General features: G+C 47.1%; 1 protein-coding gene across 1 annotated transcript; it reads left to right on the plus strand.

Moving 5' to 3' along the window:
* Window positions 1-427: 427 nt before the first annotated feature.
* Window positions 428-16796, plus strand: vir (VIR_N domain-containing protein). Its single transcript, XM_028304053.1, has 10 exons — window positions 428-629; window positions 700-991; window positions 1800-6574; window positions 7239-7496; window positions 8461-8614; window positions 10786-10797; window positions 10998-11133; window positions 13221-13301; window positions 14261-14334; window positions 15422-16796. The coding sequence occupies exons 1-10, from the start codon at window positions 555-557 to the stop codon at window positions 15484-15486; spliced, it is 5922 nt and encodes a 1973-aa protein (XP_028159854.1). The 5' UTR covers window positions 428-554; the 3' UTR covers window positions 15487-16796.
* Window positions 16797-16843: the final 47 nt, after the last annotated feature.

Raw genomic sequence — 16843 nt, forward strand, 5'->3', positions numbered from 1 at the left:
CGATAATTTCACACAAAACAACACCAAGTGGCTCTCTTTAGAAAGATAAATAAAACGATCATGGCAATAATATTAAACTACTTAAAATACCTAAGCCTTGTAAAGCTCATAAAACATTGTCCTATGTAAGAAAGTGGGTGGAAAAATGTAAGTTTAGGTAATACGTATTATATTATCTGTGGTAATACCTACAAGACTAACGCGGGCTCAACTCTGTCACATAAAGCAACCCAGTGGTCTGGCTGTACCTACGAAAATTAAAAGGTGCAGGAAGGAAAATTACAAAGAAAGATCATAAAATACACAGAACATTTCCTATTTTGCAAGAAAAAAAATATTGGCATTATAATTTTTATTCCTTTGTGTTAGACGAAGCAAAATGTCAAGTGTCAGTGTCAAGTCAAACTGTCAAATTTCATCTGTCATCTGTCAAATACCGAAACGACGCGAAGTCGCGGATGCGCTTTGAGCATTTTCATTGAAATTTTACTCTTCTTTTTGCAGTATTTTGGTTAAAATACAATGTTTATTTAACAAAATAAGAAACCTAATTTATGGACTCCAACATGGCAGCTCCTGAACAACCCGACCTTTTGTTTTTCGATACGTTTTCCCACGATACGAGTGAAGTATGTCGACCAACATTTGTTGCGATTTTGTTGTTGTATTTTCTGTTTTAACCGTGTTAATTTGTCTTAGGAGCTCAACTTGGACCTCGTGCAGTTTCCGAAGTCGGTTTACGTGCGAGAGATTCGCATTATACCGCTGGGGGCTCGCGTAGAAGGCGACTTTCCCGGCGGAGTGCGTCTCGGTGCAACGAATCCGACGAAATTCCATATCGATTTCTTCGTGAATGACCTCAGCAAGCCTGGCGCGTCTACGTTCGAGGCCCTCGGCAGTCTGGACTACTGTCAAAATGGCCAGATACACATGGAATGCGGCACTGGACTGGACCACCCGCGGATACCAACTGATGGTCTTGTATTGCGAGGTTAGTTTGCGAATTTAAATCATAAGTAAGAATCATCAGGACCTAAAATTAAGTGAGCATTCCTTTACCTTTTTCCACCTTTTACTGTGTAGTTTACTTACAATATGATGACTTCAGATCTACCAATTGTTATTTGTTACCTTTATTAATGTAAAATTAACAGAACAGAATTCATACAACAATAATTTATAAATAACAAATAAGTTATTCTGCTTGGAGTTTATTATTGATACTTTCTCTTATTTTTTAATTTGCTTCGGCTGAGATTGAAATACATCAGAAAACAATATTACCTAGCTACCTACTGTACCATCCTAGACTGACAACTCACTTAACATCACGTCATACCTACTTTATTTTGTATAATAACAAAATTATATTGTACTAAATCTAGATTTTGAAATGACACCAGTCAACACATTTACAGTCATGTGCCGCACATGTACCTTTGGCCTCTAACTTTAGAATTTAGATCTATAAAACATTTTATTTTAACATCACTCTTTAGCATATTTGTAAAATAAATAAAAAATTGTGGTGGTTGGCTATGAAGCCATATTTTGCCTTTGTTTTTTTTACTTTTTATTGTATTTTTAACAGATTTTGTGAAAATCAAAATCAAAAATATTTATTCAGTTTAGACCACAAGTGGCACTTATGACATGACTTATGAAAAACACTAATTAAAAAAAACATGCTTTCTGTTTGTCATAGTGTTCACAACACAATGTGTTTTAAAAATTGTATAATTGTAAAGATTTGATAATGGAAATATAAATCATCTGTGATGTGAATCTGCTATTTACAGGCTGGTACACGACCATCACCTTGGCAGTCTACGGGAACCTAACGCAGGTCCTCAGTGACACGCCGATCGGCGCCAACCCGCCCAGCATCCAGCGGCCCCCCATCCCGCGGGAGGTGCCCCCCGTGGCCCCCGCGCAGCCGCCCGACTGGACCCCCGAGGGCTCCAACCCCATCCCCTCCTACACCGGCAGCGTCGCCGCCCCCGCCGAGGCCTACCAGGCCACCAACTACCCCGAAAACTACGACAGCTACAGAGCCGACCCCTACTACGACGCGGAGCCGCCCAAAGACCCGAGGACCTACCATCACCTGGAAGACAACGAGTGGGAGAAGGACCGTCGGGACTTAAGCTGCGAGAGAGAGGACAGACTGAGGCGCAGCCCGAGATCCCTGGAGCACGACCGAGATAGGCGAGACACAAGGAGCAGGCGCCGGTCGCTCGACCGAGGCCGGAGTCGCGAGTCGTCGAGACACCGCGACCGGAGCCCCCGCCTGGACAGGATCGACCGTCTGCACTCTAGGTCGCGCTCGCGCGATAGGGATTACCCGATCAAAAGCGAGTACCGCCCGATGAGTCGATCCAGGTCCCGCAGCATCGACAGGGACCGCGTCCGCGCTCTGTCCGGCGATCGCGACTGGGACCGCGGGTCCTACAAGAAAGACGATTACCGTCGCCATCGTGATGCGTCGTACGACCGCTCACGCGCCGGATCCTACGACAAGGATGGGTCCTACGAGAGACGTTCGCCCTACGACAAAAGGGCGCCTTCTTATGAGCGTAAAATGTCTTACGAAAAGCGTGGTCCGTCGTATGAGAAGCGCATGTCGCCTTACGATAAGCGAGGGTCGTCCTACGAAAGACGGGCGCCCTCGTATGAAAAGCAAGGGTCGTATGATAGAAAACGTCATTCGCCCTACGGCCGGATGCGGGGCTCGAGCTACGGCAGCCGGTCGCCGAGTAGGGATGATCCAAGGAAGAGGCCGCGCACGCCCCCCGGGGAGAGCAGCCGAAGACCTCTCTCTCCCAGAGAAGGAGATGCTTCCAGCCCTATTAACTCGGTCAGATCGGAGGAGGGCGGTGATTACGATAGAGCCGGTAAACAGATACCTCGTGTCGATTTCTACCATCCAAGCTATAGGCACAAGAGTTCTATTCGCAGTCCTTCCCAGGAGGTCGAGAATGCTCCCTATATTGAGCCGCAGCATTCCACCCTCGTGACTGTCCCGATCGTTGACAATGCAACGGCAGCTAAAGCTATCGAATCGCCCAATCGGAACGCAGAAGAATCCATGGATGCTGAGCAATTTGAACCCATCCTGTCTGACGAAGATATCTGTGATCTGGAGGAAACACCTTACATGGAGGTAGATTATGACGTAAACGAATACTGCGGTGTAGACGACATTATAAAATATTATAACCCATTCAAATGTGAATGGCTAAAGTATGACTATGTTAACAAAATTCATTTCCTCGCGAACGCACAAAAAGAAGGCGTTAAAGACGTGATTAGTGCAACTTACGACGAGCTGTGCGCCACGAGCCCAGATCTATTCAAAATATCGGAGTTAACAAAAGCGGCTAAGAAAAGAGAGCAGAAGTTTTTCGCCAATACCTTCACTGAAATTGACAATTCAGCCAGAGAAGAATGGGTGCACCAATGCGAGCAACTTTTTATTTCTCTCACCAACCTCTGCAAGAACAGTGACATAATTTTGCGCGTATTTTGCAAGAACAACAGCGATGATGAATTCCTTGATATCTACAACTTTCTCGTGACCTTCTGTAGGATTGGTCTCAACTTTGAATTTGCTTTGGCGCAGCAACAGCCTACATACAAAATCAGGCACATGAAATGCGGTATCCGCCTCGCCGAGGCGCTGATGTGTCATCGTCACAACGGACAAGTAATGCAAATGTTTCTGAGCGCAGGTATAGATATTCCAATGTTACTTCTGGAAATATATTCGAAGGAATACATGGCACTGAGCATCCGTTTGATGATATTGCGATCTTTGAATGCTTGCTTGTCTTCTAAGGAGTCTGTAGGACACTTCATGCAAGAGACAATATTCCCCAAGTTCGACAAGAAAGACGAGAATGATAATAAGCCGAAGAACGGCTACCAGGCCCTCATTTCCATTATGCAGACGAATCCACTGGCTAGAATTAAATTTTCTATCAGCGCTTTGATAAAAAAGCTCAACATATACGAACTGTTGGGAAAGTTACACGATCTTGTCTTGAATTTTAATAAATCAGCTGCTGAAAACACCCACAATGAGGACACAGAGCTGTCTGAGAGTGACGTAGAATTCATAATTAACGCTCTAGAAGAGATCCTTTACATGTATCGGACCCAATGCTTCCACCTCTCCCAGCCGAAGCGATTCCTACCCGTGTCTGCCCAATTCGAAATAAACAAAGAATCTTCTAACGAAATTCTCTTGGAATTCTTCAACGTCCATCACATTCTCGAAGTGTGCCTGTACTTGCTGACCTGTCCGGCCACTTGCAACAATCTGGTTGTCACAAGTCCTATCAACGATTTGATTTACGAATTGGTTAATTCGGAGAACGGTCTTAATTTTCTATATCAGAACATGCAGTTGAGTGAACTACTGTTCAAAACGCTCATTCAGCCGTACGGCCAACAAAATCCTGATGAGTTCATCTACCCTCAAGATCTCAGTACCTCCAGCGACTTGCAGATATTAGGACTAGAGATGGCGTACAAATTGAAGGCATTGTACTACTTGAAGTCCATCTGCGATCTCCAAGCTGGCAAGGTTGACGAGAACGAGTTGATAGACAGGCTCCAGTCGTTGTACTGTCTCAGTTTTGGGAACATCGGCAAAACCGCCGTGCCCGACGTGATCGTTATGGGAGATAACGCAGATTGCTTGATGGAAGTGTTTGAAAACGATTTGAAGGGCAAAGGCAAGACCGACTCGCCGGTGAAGCAGAAGTCGCCCGCCAAAGGATACGCGATCGAGCTGATCGTGTCCGCCGTGCGATACTCCGCGAACGTCTCGTTTCTGAAGAAATACGGACAAAGACTGATCAATGTGACGAATGAGCACGACAGATTTGAGCCGAGCGTGTCCAGTGTGCTGCAGGAAGTCAGTCCTTATCTGAAACCCATCGAAAAAACCATACTGCAGTCCGGAGATGACTTGGCCGAGTGCGTGGAAATATTAAAAGGGAGTCTGGAACATTCCGCCGATTTGCCCGGCGAGCTGATGACGTGTCTGCGAATCTTGAGACATTTCTGCATTTCTGATTACGATAAGAACTCAACCATAGCTTGTGAATCCTCCACAGACGAGTACGTCGAATTGAAGTACAAGTACAACGTTCTTCAGTTGTTCTCTTTGGACGGAGTGGCGCACTTGGTCGGCATTTTAGATCGCCTGGCGAATCATTTCGAGCAGCCGAGCATGCACACAGCGTTTTTCGCCTCGGCAAAGGGACTGCAACTGGCACAAATGCTCCTCCCGTGCTTAAGGTTACTGGACGAGATGCTGGCCCGAGTCGTCCGGTGCCGCGGCCCGAGGTTCCGCGACCTGACCGCGGCTCCGGTCCTTCTGAAAACTTACGGGATCGCCAAAACGTTTCCCCTGGGATCCGTCGGATACCGAACCGCCGCGAAAGCCGCCGAAGCTTCCGTTAGAGCGTTACTGGCTTACGCTCAACCGATTGCCGATGACGCGAACGACGGGGACTCCATACGGCGAGGACCCTGGACGTCTCTCTGTTCGGAAGTCATCTCCTACACGATGACGGCTCCGTACACGTTCGTCCCCGGCTTACTGGTGTTCTCCGAGCTGCTGCCTCTGCCGCTGCCGATGCAGACGAAAACAACTCCCACGGAACGGGAGCTGGCCGACGCGTCCAACGAGCGGCGGCTGTGGTCGGCGCACCTGCACGCTCTGTCCAACGACCTGACGGACATGGTCCAGATCATCTGTACGTCCACGTACAGGCCGGTGGTGCACATGCTGCGGCGCGTTTGCGTTCAGATTGCGGACCTGGCGCCGAATACGGCGTTCACGGTCGCGCGGGCCGCCGTCGGGGCCGTGATGAGGGAACTGAAGCAGGGTGAGGTCACCACAGCGAGCACCGCGAGGGTTTTAGGGTTTTTCGCGTGCTTGGTGTCTCACGCGTCGGTCAAATGCGCGGTGCTTCACACGATGAACAGCGGCGGGCCCCGGGCCACCGAAATCCAGTCGGCACTATGCGGGGTGCTCAGTTCGGTCAACGGCTCGAACGAGCATGCGGCGGCGCAGGAGTTCGCCGCTCACGCTTTAGCCGCGTTCTGCGACATCGAAATCACTCTGACTCCTCTATCGGCGAACAGCGACGCTTTGCTATCGAACTCCCTGCCGAATAGGGACGCTCTCGCAGCGTTTCTGGAAGCGTCGGCCGATTGCCTGGAATCGTCGACTAAGACCTGCGCAGTCGCGTCTTCTATTTTGCGAACGTACTTCGTGTTGACGGACCACGAGCACGGTTTCCAGCAGTTCAGGAAATTCGTTACGAAGAAGCGGGAGGCTTTGGGGAAGTTTTTTAAGTGGGCGTTGTTAGGTCCAGGGGAGGACCGGGCGGAGTGCCTGAGCATGTATATTGATCTGATCCGCATCCTGAGGGCAGAGGAGGGCGAGGGCGCGGCGGGCCGGCGCTCCGTGCTGACGGCGTCTGAGATGGCCGATATGGTGGGCTACTCGCTGGCCGAGGAAGACCATCCTGTGCTGACGCTGGAGAAGACTTTGAAGGTATGCTGCATTCGTCAATATTTGATATTGAGCTTGATTTTTCACAGTACAAACATTTGTGTGCATGAACATATTTGCTTGTATTGGACTGGGTGTTTTCTATGTATAATACGTATGCATTTACAAAAAAGTATTTAAGTATGTTTATGTCCGTTATCTAGTACCCATGTTACAAGCTTTGCTTAGTTTGGGACTAGAAGCACAGTATAAAATGTCCAAGGATATTAATTTATTATTATTATTTATTTATTATTTTGAGAATGACAAAAAATATTTTGTTTCAAATAAGTTTATTATTAAAAATTAATAACTTTTTATAGGTTCCTATTCCATTACAAGACTGTGGACAAATCGAGTTTAAACGTCTTATAAAAGGTTTCTCAATCGTTTGGTAATGTCTAACGTTTATTCCCATTAGTTCGTGTGAAGGAATTGTCAAATGGAACCACTGGGAATAAACGGTGCCTAATACCCAACTTGCTTTAATTTTATTTTTTACGTCAAAGATTCCATAGAATAACCATAGCCTTGGATCTTCCCGGATCAAAATCAATGGCACCACCAGACTCAAACTTCCTCTCGCTTTTCTCAGGAACATTCAACCTTCCCAAATCAAAATCAATGGCACCACCAGCCTCAATACCCACTTATCTTACCTTCTCAGGAGCGCAGCTTCGACGACGACGCAATAGCCAACGCGAGCTTCCTCTGCAGCCACCTTCAGAAGCTAAAAGACACAGAAGCACCAGGCACTCCGGAGCCGGAGCCGGCGCCGCCGGTGCCGCCAGAGCCGCTGGTGGCTCAGTTCCTGGCTCGAGCGACACATGCGTCGCCGCACCCTGCTGATGAACGGCTGACGGCTGGGTACTGGCTTAATGTGCCGGCTGCCAGTGGAGAAGATGACGTCAATGATAATGAACTGGTAAGGAACACCGTCATCTTGATCATTTCAGCCAAAGAACGTTACTGCTGGACAAAGACCTTCTATAGGGATATCCTGGTTTTGAGCTGCCCGCATTCAGGTGCTTCTCGCGATTTTCTAGATCGTCGGTCCGATCTGTAGTTACCTTGAGAAGTTTTCTGCCCCGACGGCCATCAGTTCTAAGAGTTACGTGCGACTCCCACAGTCACTTAAGTTTGGCAACACTGCGGGCTATGTCTGTAACTTTTTTACTTGTACTATCTCTCGCAGTGGAGTAAGTAGGAGTTTTGGGCTGACGCTGTGTACGTTTGTTGTCGACACGACAAGAAGAAGTAGAAGAATTGTAACAGATAAATAGATAATTTAATTTTGGTCTATGCAGACCAAACATTGGGCTACGTTAAGCAGATTGAGGAAGCCCAATGTTGACAATTTTAAACTTTATGCCATTGTCATCATCTATGTATATGAGAATACTTTTTATTGCATATTACCAAAAAGCTTGCAATAATTACAGTTTATTAAATCTTTTTTTTTCCCCTTTTTATATCTGCAATCGACTTAGACTTATGTTTTGTCTTGCATTTTTGTTTGTGTTCATGAGGAGGGGTATTCCAGTAAATTCTCTCCCTCGGTTTTTACTAATTCACGTAGCAATCTAGTCCAGCCTTCCAATATTCAGCAATCCACTAGCATCTTTGGTCCAACTGTAATATTTGCCATCTTTTCAGTCTTGTGGTGGTCTTGTGGGTTTGTTCCACTATTTCTCTAGCGAGTTGGTTTGTGTGATGTTTCAGCCTTTCCTTATATTTGTCTAGTTTATTAAATCTTATTAAATATTGAATCGACATTTATACGATCAAAGTTTGACTCTGAGATCAATCTTGAACACAGTGTAACCAACATAAAAGAAAGTTCATTGACCTTGCCTACCAACGCCCACCACTGTCAACAACTGTTCCAGGTGCCGTGCGACATAATGGAGATAGCGAACGCACATTTGGAGGGCGGGGGAGGCGCGGGAGGGGCGGGCGCGCTGGCGAGCGCCGTGCGCCGCCTGGCCGGCTGTCTGGACGCGCGCACAGAGCCGCTGCCCAGCGACGACAAGCGCCCAGCAGGTAACCAACGGTTTTTTAGCTGAAGCCTGGTCCGTGAGCACGTAGAATTTCGTCCAATGACCCCAAGCTACCCATCCTTATCGCTCGCGCGTAATTATGTTCCTGTCGCGCTCGCACACTCACTGCGGGCGCCCGTCGCACAGTCGCGACAGCAATATAATTACGCGCGAGCGATAAGGATAAGTGTAGCTTGGGGTCATTGGACAAAATTCTACATGCTCACAGACAGTACCCTGCTTGATATACTTTAGCTAACTTGAATCGTTTGTCCCCAGTGGCGCTGGCACGCGTGCGAGCGGAGGGCGCGGACGCGTTCCGCTCGCGGCCGCCCAACACGTCCCGCCCGCCCTCGCTGCACGTGGACGACTTNCTCCAACCTTCAGAGGAGTGGGTACAACACGATCTGGTGAAGGTCGCGGGAAGTACCTGGATGCAAGCGGCGCAGGACCGGTCTTTGTGGAAATCCTTGGGGGAGGCCTTTGTCCAGCAGTGGACGTCTTTCGGCTGAAACGAACGAACGAACGAACGAAGTAAGAGGATTGTAACCAGTAACAAATAGATAATTTGGTCTATGCTTCCCACCCTGGTCAAGCAGATTGAGAAAATCCAATGTATTTTTTAAGCAAATGGAGGTGGTTCAGCATGTTTTTGTTTACTTTATTCCATTGCTACTACCCAAAAGTTTTACAGTTCAGGAAGTCTTATGGAATATTGAATCGACCTTTATACGACCAAAGTTTGACTCTGGGATCAATCTTGAATGCAGTGTAACTAAGTTAAAAGTTCATTCCTTGTCAGCCGTTTGGTGTAATGGTTCAGAACGGACTAATATTCCCGCCGGGCAGAAATTGAAATGATGAATTTTAATTTCTGTGATGGGTCTTGGTGTTAATATGCATATTAAATATGTATTTGAAAAAAAATGTATTTAAGTTCGTTCGTGTATTTTTTTTATGCATAACAAGGCAGTTATTTGACCACAATATGTGTATTTAAGCTTCGCTTAGTTTGGGACTAGAAGGGTAGTGTAAATGTCCAAGGATTTTGTACGGGTGGGAGGCAGTGTTTGTAAGGCACCGCTCCCGTGCCCGGGATATGAGGTCAGGAAGGGAACTAACTCCCTAGTGAGTCTAGAGTCCCTATTCCCTTAGACACTAAGTCCCTAGAGCCCTAGCCCTGCCTAACAATAGATACTTAGACATAATAAGGGTTTGATAGGAAGGAAGCTGCGCCCAGGTCGCCCAGGGCAGCAGCGTTAGGACGGCAGGTAGGCGGCGGGGACCCGCTGCCAGCCCGGCAGACTCACCGGACTGATCATAGCGACGGCTAAGGGTGTCTTGGCCGCAGCGGGATATCAACCGTCCGTCGTTGTGTCTCATTTCCCCCCGCCCGTACAGAATTTTTTTTATATTCCTTGCCTGCCTACCAACGCCCACCACTGTCAACAACTGTTCCAGGTGCCGTGCGATATAATGGAGATAGCGAACGCGCATTTGGAGGGCGGGGGCGGCGCGGGAGGGGCGGGCGCGCTGGCGAGCGCTGTGCGCCGCCTGGCCGGCTGTCTGGACGCGCGCACAGAGCCGCTGCCCAGCGACGACAAGCGCCCGGCAGGTAACCAACGGTTTTTTTCGTATCGTATCGTTCGTATCGTTTCAGCCAAATGACGTCCACTGCTGGACAAAGGCCTCCCCCAAGGTTTTCCACAATGAACGGTCCTGCGCTGCTCGCATCCAGGTACCTCCCGCGACCTTCACCAGATCGTCGGTCCACCTAGTGGGAGGCCTGCCCACTGGTCGCCACTCAAGAACTTTCCTGCCCCAGCGGCCATCAGCTCTTCGAGCTATGTGCCCCGCCCACTGCCACTTGATTTTAGCGATTCTGCGGGCTATGTCAGTCACTCTAGTTCTCCTACGGATGCACACTTACTGTGGTCGCCCGTCCCACAGTCGCGACAGGAATATAATTACGTGCGAGTGATAAGAAAGTGTAACTTGGGGTCATTGGACGAAATTCGATATGGTGTTCGTCCCTTTACGGGTTGATAAGTGTGCTATAAAAACTTAAATGTAATGTCCTTATTTGTCCTATTGGGATAAATCTCTCTTTTTACTATAATTGATATTCATAAAGTTAATTTATCTCCGTAAAGCCCGGTTTCCACCAAGGCGGAGCAGAGCGAAGAAGTGTTTTGAATAATTGAATAACCTATCAATGTACTAACCAACCACGTACGGCCGCCGCAGGCACTCGCTCCTCGCAAATTTTAGCGGACGCCCTCAGTTGTGAGGAAGCGTGGCAAGCCTCCTCTCTTACTAGAGGCTCCTCTCTACTATTATTCTATTAACATGATATACTATAGCTAACTTGACTCGTTTGTCCCCAGTGGCGCTGGCCCGCGTGCGAGCGGAGGGCGCGGACGCGTTCCGCTCGCGCCCGCCCAACACGTCCCGCCCGCCCTCGCTTCACGTAGACGACTTCACGGCGCTTCACACGCACGCGCCCTACCAGCCGCTCGCCAGGTGAGTCCCAACACGTCCGCCCGCCCTCGCTGCACGTGGACGAGAGTACACGCACGCGCCCTACCAGCCGCTCGCCAGGTGAGTCCCAACACGTCCGCCCGCCCTCGCTGCACGTGGACGAGAGTACACGCACGCGCCCTACCAGCCGCTCGCCAGGTGAGTCCCAACACGTCCGCCCGCCCTGGCTGCACGTGGACGACTGCACACGCACGCGCCCTACCAGCCGCTCGCCAGGTGAGTCCCAACACGTCCGCCCGCCCTCGCTGCACGTGGACGAGAGTACACGCACGCGCCCTACCAGCCGCTCGCCAGGTGAGTCCCAACACGTCCGCCCGCCCTGGCTGCACGTGGACGACTGCACACGCACGCGCCCTACCAGCCGCTCGCCAGGTGAGTCCCAACACGTCCGCCCGCCCTCGCTGCACGTGGACGACTGTACACGCACGCGCCCTACCAGCCGCTCGCCAGGTGAGTCCCAACACGTCCGCCCGCCCTGGCTGCACGTGGACGACTGCACACGCACGCGCCCTACCAGCCGCTCGCCAGGTGAGTCCCAACACGTCCGCCCGCCCTCGCTGCACGTGGACGACTGTACACGCACGCGCCCTACCAGCCGCTCGCCAGGTGAGTCCCAACACGTCCGCCCGCCCTGGCTGCACGTGGACCACTTCACACGCACGCGCCCTACCAGCCGCTCGCCAGGTGAGTCCCAACACGTCCGCCCGCCCTCGCTGCACGTGGACGACTTCACGGCTCTTCAGCCGCTCGCCAGGTGACCGCCCACCAGAGAACCCTCATCATCATCATTTCAGCCATAGGACGTCCACTGCTGAACATAGGCCTCCCCCAATGCTTTCCATGTTGATCGATCGGTAGCGGCCTGCGTCCAGCGCTTCCCTGCTACCTTTATGATGTCATCGGTCCACCTTGTGGGTGGACGTCTCACGCTGCGTTTTCCGGTACGCGGCATTCCAGAACCTTGCTGCCCCATCGGCCGTCAGTTCTGCGTACTATGTGCCCTGCCCATTGCCACTTCAGCTTGCTAATCCGTCGGGCTATGTCAGCGACTAGTTTACGTTTTTACGTAGCGTTTACGGTTTACTCCTCATTTCTGATTCGATCTCGTAAAGAAACACCGAGCATAGCCAAGAGAGAACCCTCACCTACATACAAACTATTACTAATTTTTTACTACCACCCGCTACTTTTTTAACTGCGCACCTCGCTGGAAAGCGACTCTCCCTCCCACTCGCCCGCACACCTCCCCCGCGTTCGCCCCGTTCGTATCAGAGCGTCGATGTGACGTCACGGCCGCCGGGTGCGCAGTTAAACTATTTGTACTATGTACTCTTTCAACACCCTAATACTCGTACCATCTCCAGGGTAGAACGAGAGCCTTAAATAGAGCTTGATACCCTTATTATTAAAATTATCACCATCTTTAGCCTAAAATTCCACTGCTGAGCACAGAAATCACTCTATTACGTGTGTGGGAGACGAATCGAACGTCTCCTCACATTAATTTATCGGAGATAGATGTTCAGCAAATTATAAGCGGCTTTCAATAAACAAATATATTTACAACTGACTAAATTACAAAAACATAAAAGAAATAAAATTATCAATCTGAACAAAATCAAAAGAGCAAGAGAAAAGCTAGTGTCAAAGGTGACAATATAAAATCTTCTTTTTTATTGCCGGCCAGGAGCGCGCGGCACGGAGCGCCGCGGGCGGACCAATGAGTTCACATTGTGGCGCACATAGATCGCCACACGTGCCATTTTACCTTGCCTTCGATTCTACCCAGCTAGAGGGCACCATTATATCTAAAAACCAGCAGCGCCTAGTAAGGTTTTACTAAACACATTAATGTAATATAAAATTTAGACCCAAATATCTTTAAAAAATAATCTCGGTCTACCCTCATAGATCCCTAAACTCAGCCAAATCTTCCATATACCAGCTGAAAACAAACAACAAAAGGGAATGAAAGTAACTGAGTCACCTTTGTCTGATTTGTTTTCTGTACTTTTGAAAGCCTTGTTCTCCAATGATACATCGCTTCAAATCTTGTGTTCGTTTCACAGGGGCATGCGGCGCGGGCCGCCGGTGGCCGACAGAGGGCGCTTCGCCTCGGCCGCGCCGGTGCACACGCACTACCGCCATCTGTGAGTATGACCCCACTGTTTTATTCCCAATATAGTTCCTAAAAAGTTTCCTAAGTTGTTTGTCTATAGTCTGGTCTGTGAGCACGTATAATTTTGTCCAATGACCCCAAGCTACTCGCGCACCATCGCTCGCACACTCACTGCGGGCGCGCGTCGCACAGTCGCGACAGCAATATAATTACGCGCGAGCGATAAGGATGGATAGCTTGGGGTCATTGGACAAAATTCTACGTGCTCACAGACCAGGCTTTACATAGTTTATACACTGTATTCAAGTCCTTTTTTTTCTCTTGTGAAATGCAATACCAAAAAACCATAATATCAAATGTTCAGTGCCTATGTTTTGTTTCATCTTTATGGTCTTACCTGGTTGTTAAATTAGGGTGAAGTAACCTTTTTGAGTCTCATTTAGTCTCTAGCTGTTTTAAAATCATTTATCCCTTGTGGTTATTGTTGTGGTTAGCTAAATGTATCTTTGTGTACGAGTTTAATCACCACAATAGTCCAGCGGACGACAGGGTTCGAACCCGCATTCCTCCAATTTCGGATCGGCCAACCCAACACCGACACAGTTAGGCCTTTGCCGCCTATTTTGTCTTTTATTTATGATCCACACGAGACTATAGTCTGGTCCGTGAGCACGTAGAATTTTGTCCAATGACCCCAAGCTACCCATCCTTATCGCTCGCGCGTAATTATGTTGCTATCGCGCTCGCACACTCACTGCGGGTGCCAGTCGCACAGTCGCGACAGCAATATAATTACTCGCGAGTGATAAGGATGGGTAGCTAGGGGTCATTGGACAAAATTCTACGTGCTCACGGACCGGGTTTTAGTTTTGAGAATTCTGAATTTATTTATTTACAAAGAAAATAGCGAGTACCTGTTTAAAAACTCTTTACATTTCTAGCAAAAAGTTTGAATTTTCTGTTTGAAATGTTTGTCTATTCCCTTCGCAGTCGAGGGCGAGGCGCTTGGGAGATGGGAGCGCAACACTTCGGCCACTTCGCACCCGCATCGCAGTACATGATGGGTCAGTACTAGTTCTTGTTTTAACGTCATTCTTGATCGAAAGCTTCATTCTTATAATAAATTCTTTCTGTATCCTAAAAAAGATAATTGTGTCTTGATATGCGTGTCTATGATAATTGTTTTAAAATTGTATTGCCAGTAGAAAAATCGAATCACTTCTGAATAGAGTAGGGGGGTATTCATCATCATGATCTCAGCCATAGGACGTCCACTGCTGAACATAGGCCTCCCCCAATGCTTTCCATGTTGCCCGGTTGGTAGCGGGGGGTATTGGAAAGGTCCTAGTATAAATAATCTAAGGCAGTGGTTCTTAACCGGTGGTCCGCGGACCACTGGTGGTCCCTGGAGGCATTCCAAGTGGTCCGCGAAGACATCGTAATAAACAAGTCACGTGAGGTGATGAGTCGAGGCAACACAACGCAAACGGGCGAGAAATCGACCTCCCCTTTAATAGGATTTTGAAAAAAAAAGTGGTCCCTGACAAGACAGAAATTTGGTAAAATGGTCCCTCGTGACTTAAAGGTTAAGAACCACTGATCTAAGGTGATATTTATGCCCGTTTTCACCATCAATCCCTAATTTTTAAGTGACCCTTATGGATATTTTGTTTTCAAAAGGGTCACTTAAAAATTTGTGATTGAATGGTGAAAACCGGCATAAATATCACCTTAGATCAGTGGTTCTTAACCTTTAAGTCACGAGGGACCATTTTACCAAATTTCTGTCTTGTCAGGGACCTCCTTTGGACTCTCCTCTGTAGTAGTATGACCTTCTCTAAATGTTCAAAGCCAAATAGAGGGTTGACCTGCACTCTCCAATGCTTGCCTGATGGGTTGGAAAGGCCTGTTATGTCCCTTAGGGCTAGTTTCCACCAAGACGAAGAGAAGATGTGTTTGAATAACCAATCAGTTTTCAGGTATTCCACACCTCTCTAGCGTAGGTTCTGAAATCCGATTGGTTATGAAAAAATATCACCTTTTCTCTGCTTTGGTGGAAACCTTCTTGGTTACCTTTTACGATATTTATGAGAAGAGTGGAAAAATACGTTAGTAAATTATCTAGAAATTTACATTCGTAAATATCCACAGGTGCCATGGGTTGGCCCGGCGGTCGAGTGACGCGCGCGCCGCGACACCGCTCCTTCATGCGCTGACCGCCACCGCCACCGCTACGGCCGCCGCCACCGCTACGGCCGCCGCCACCGAGCCACGCTGCGGTCTTAGCCACTCACCAGTGGCTCTTGATAACTTTGCAAGGAATGCTGCCGACATAATTCAAAGAGGCACAACTAATATCTCGGGGAAGTTAGATAGTTTTTTAATAATTTGTTATAGTAAGCTGTGTCCTGAGCTTTTATGATATCTACTGAAATATCAGAGAAAAATATATGCAAAATGTGATATGTGGGCTAGCAACCAAATTAACCAAATATCACATTCTCGTTTAGACGACAAATTGCAAAATGTTTACATGTTTACATATTGCAAAATGGCGCCACTGTCATTCCAAGCTTTCTTCAGTAAATCTTCATAAATTTATTCCCACACAAAATGTACAGTCGATAATAATATTTACAATTTTATTATATGTCTCTCTTGTGAATACTCTTATGTCGTTTTCACCATCAATCCCTAATTTTTAAGTGACCTCTTTGAAAACAAATTTCCTGTTAAATGTTACCATAGGGGTCGCGTAAAAGTTAGGGATTGATGTTGAGAACTGGCATTAATCTTTTTCTCTACGCCTCGAAGGTGGTACAACAATTTAAAAATGTCTACTAGTTCTACAACTAAGTTTTTCTTTTTCATATTATCTTCTTAGATAAAAAATAGAGACATTACAAATTAATTTTATAACTGACAATAGTTTTGTGAACTTTTGTGGTTTCCTATTTATTTATAATCAGCATTTAGCAGTGTGAAATACCTATTTTCCTTATAGTTGTCTACATGTTCACAGATTACACAATGTAACAATATAAAAACCAACTAAAATAAAATTTTCTTCAATGTGATTATGTTAATCAAATAAGTATGCATAGATTATAAGTACAATAAAATTAAATAAAAAACCAACATATGTTTTTAATTTTTAGTTATCATCATTTAATATAAGTAATAGTTATTCGTCGACATTACAGAAAAACACCTTTCTGTGCAGCCGTGTTAAACGCTTGTTCTTATATAAATTTCGATTAAACATTACAAAAATCGGGACTAGGTTGTCTTAATTTAAATACATATTAATTAGCCTTAATTGTGCCACCTGCTTACAATCTTTTGGTAACAAATAAAACAATCTTCGAAAATTTAGAAACAAATCAACTTTATTATCAAGATGAAAAAGATCAAATCATATATTATATATAAGCTTACGAAACAGATATGTAAACCGCGTAGATCACAGGACTGCATAACATAACCCTTGCTCATAACCGAATCCTAACTGTACGATACACATTATTTAGNTTATACATACATATCAAATTAAAAAACAAACTTTCAATATTG

The sequence above is a fragment of the Ostrinia furnacalis genome, unplaced genomic scaffold (assembly GCF_004193835.3).
Source record: "Ostrinia furnacalis isolate ACB-3 unplaced genomic scaffold, ASM419383v2 OfSCF1353, whole genome shotgun sequence".
Lineage (NCBI taxonomy): Eukaryota > Metazoa > Arthropoda > Insecta > Lepidoptera > Crambidae > Ostrinia > Ostrinia furnacalis.

Coding starts and splice junctions, on each gene's coding strand:
- vir (XM_028304053.1), top strand. CDS start 555: ATGGACTCCAACATGGCAGCTCCTGAACAACCCGACCTTTTGTTTTTC. Junction 6,575..7,238: donor CGCTGGAGAAGACTTTGAAG/GTATGCTGCATT, acceptor TTACCTTCTCAG/GAGCGCAGCTTCGACGACGA. Junction 7,497..8,460: donor ACGTCAATGATAATGAACTG/GTAAGGAACACC, acceptor CAACTGTTCCAG/GTGCCGTGCGACATAATGGA.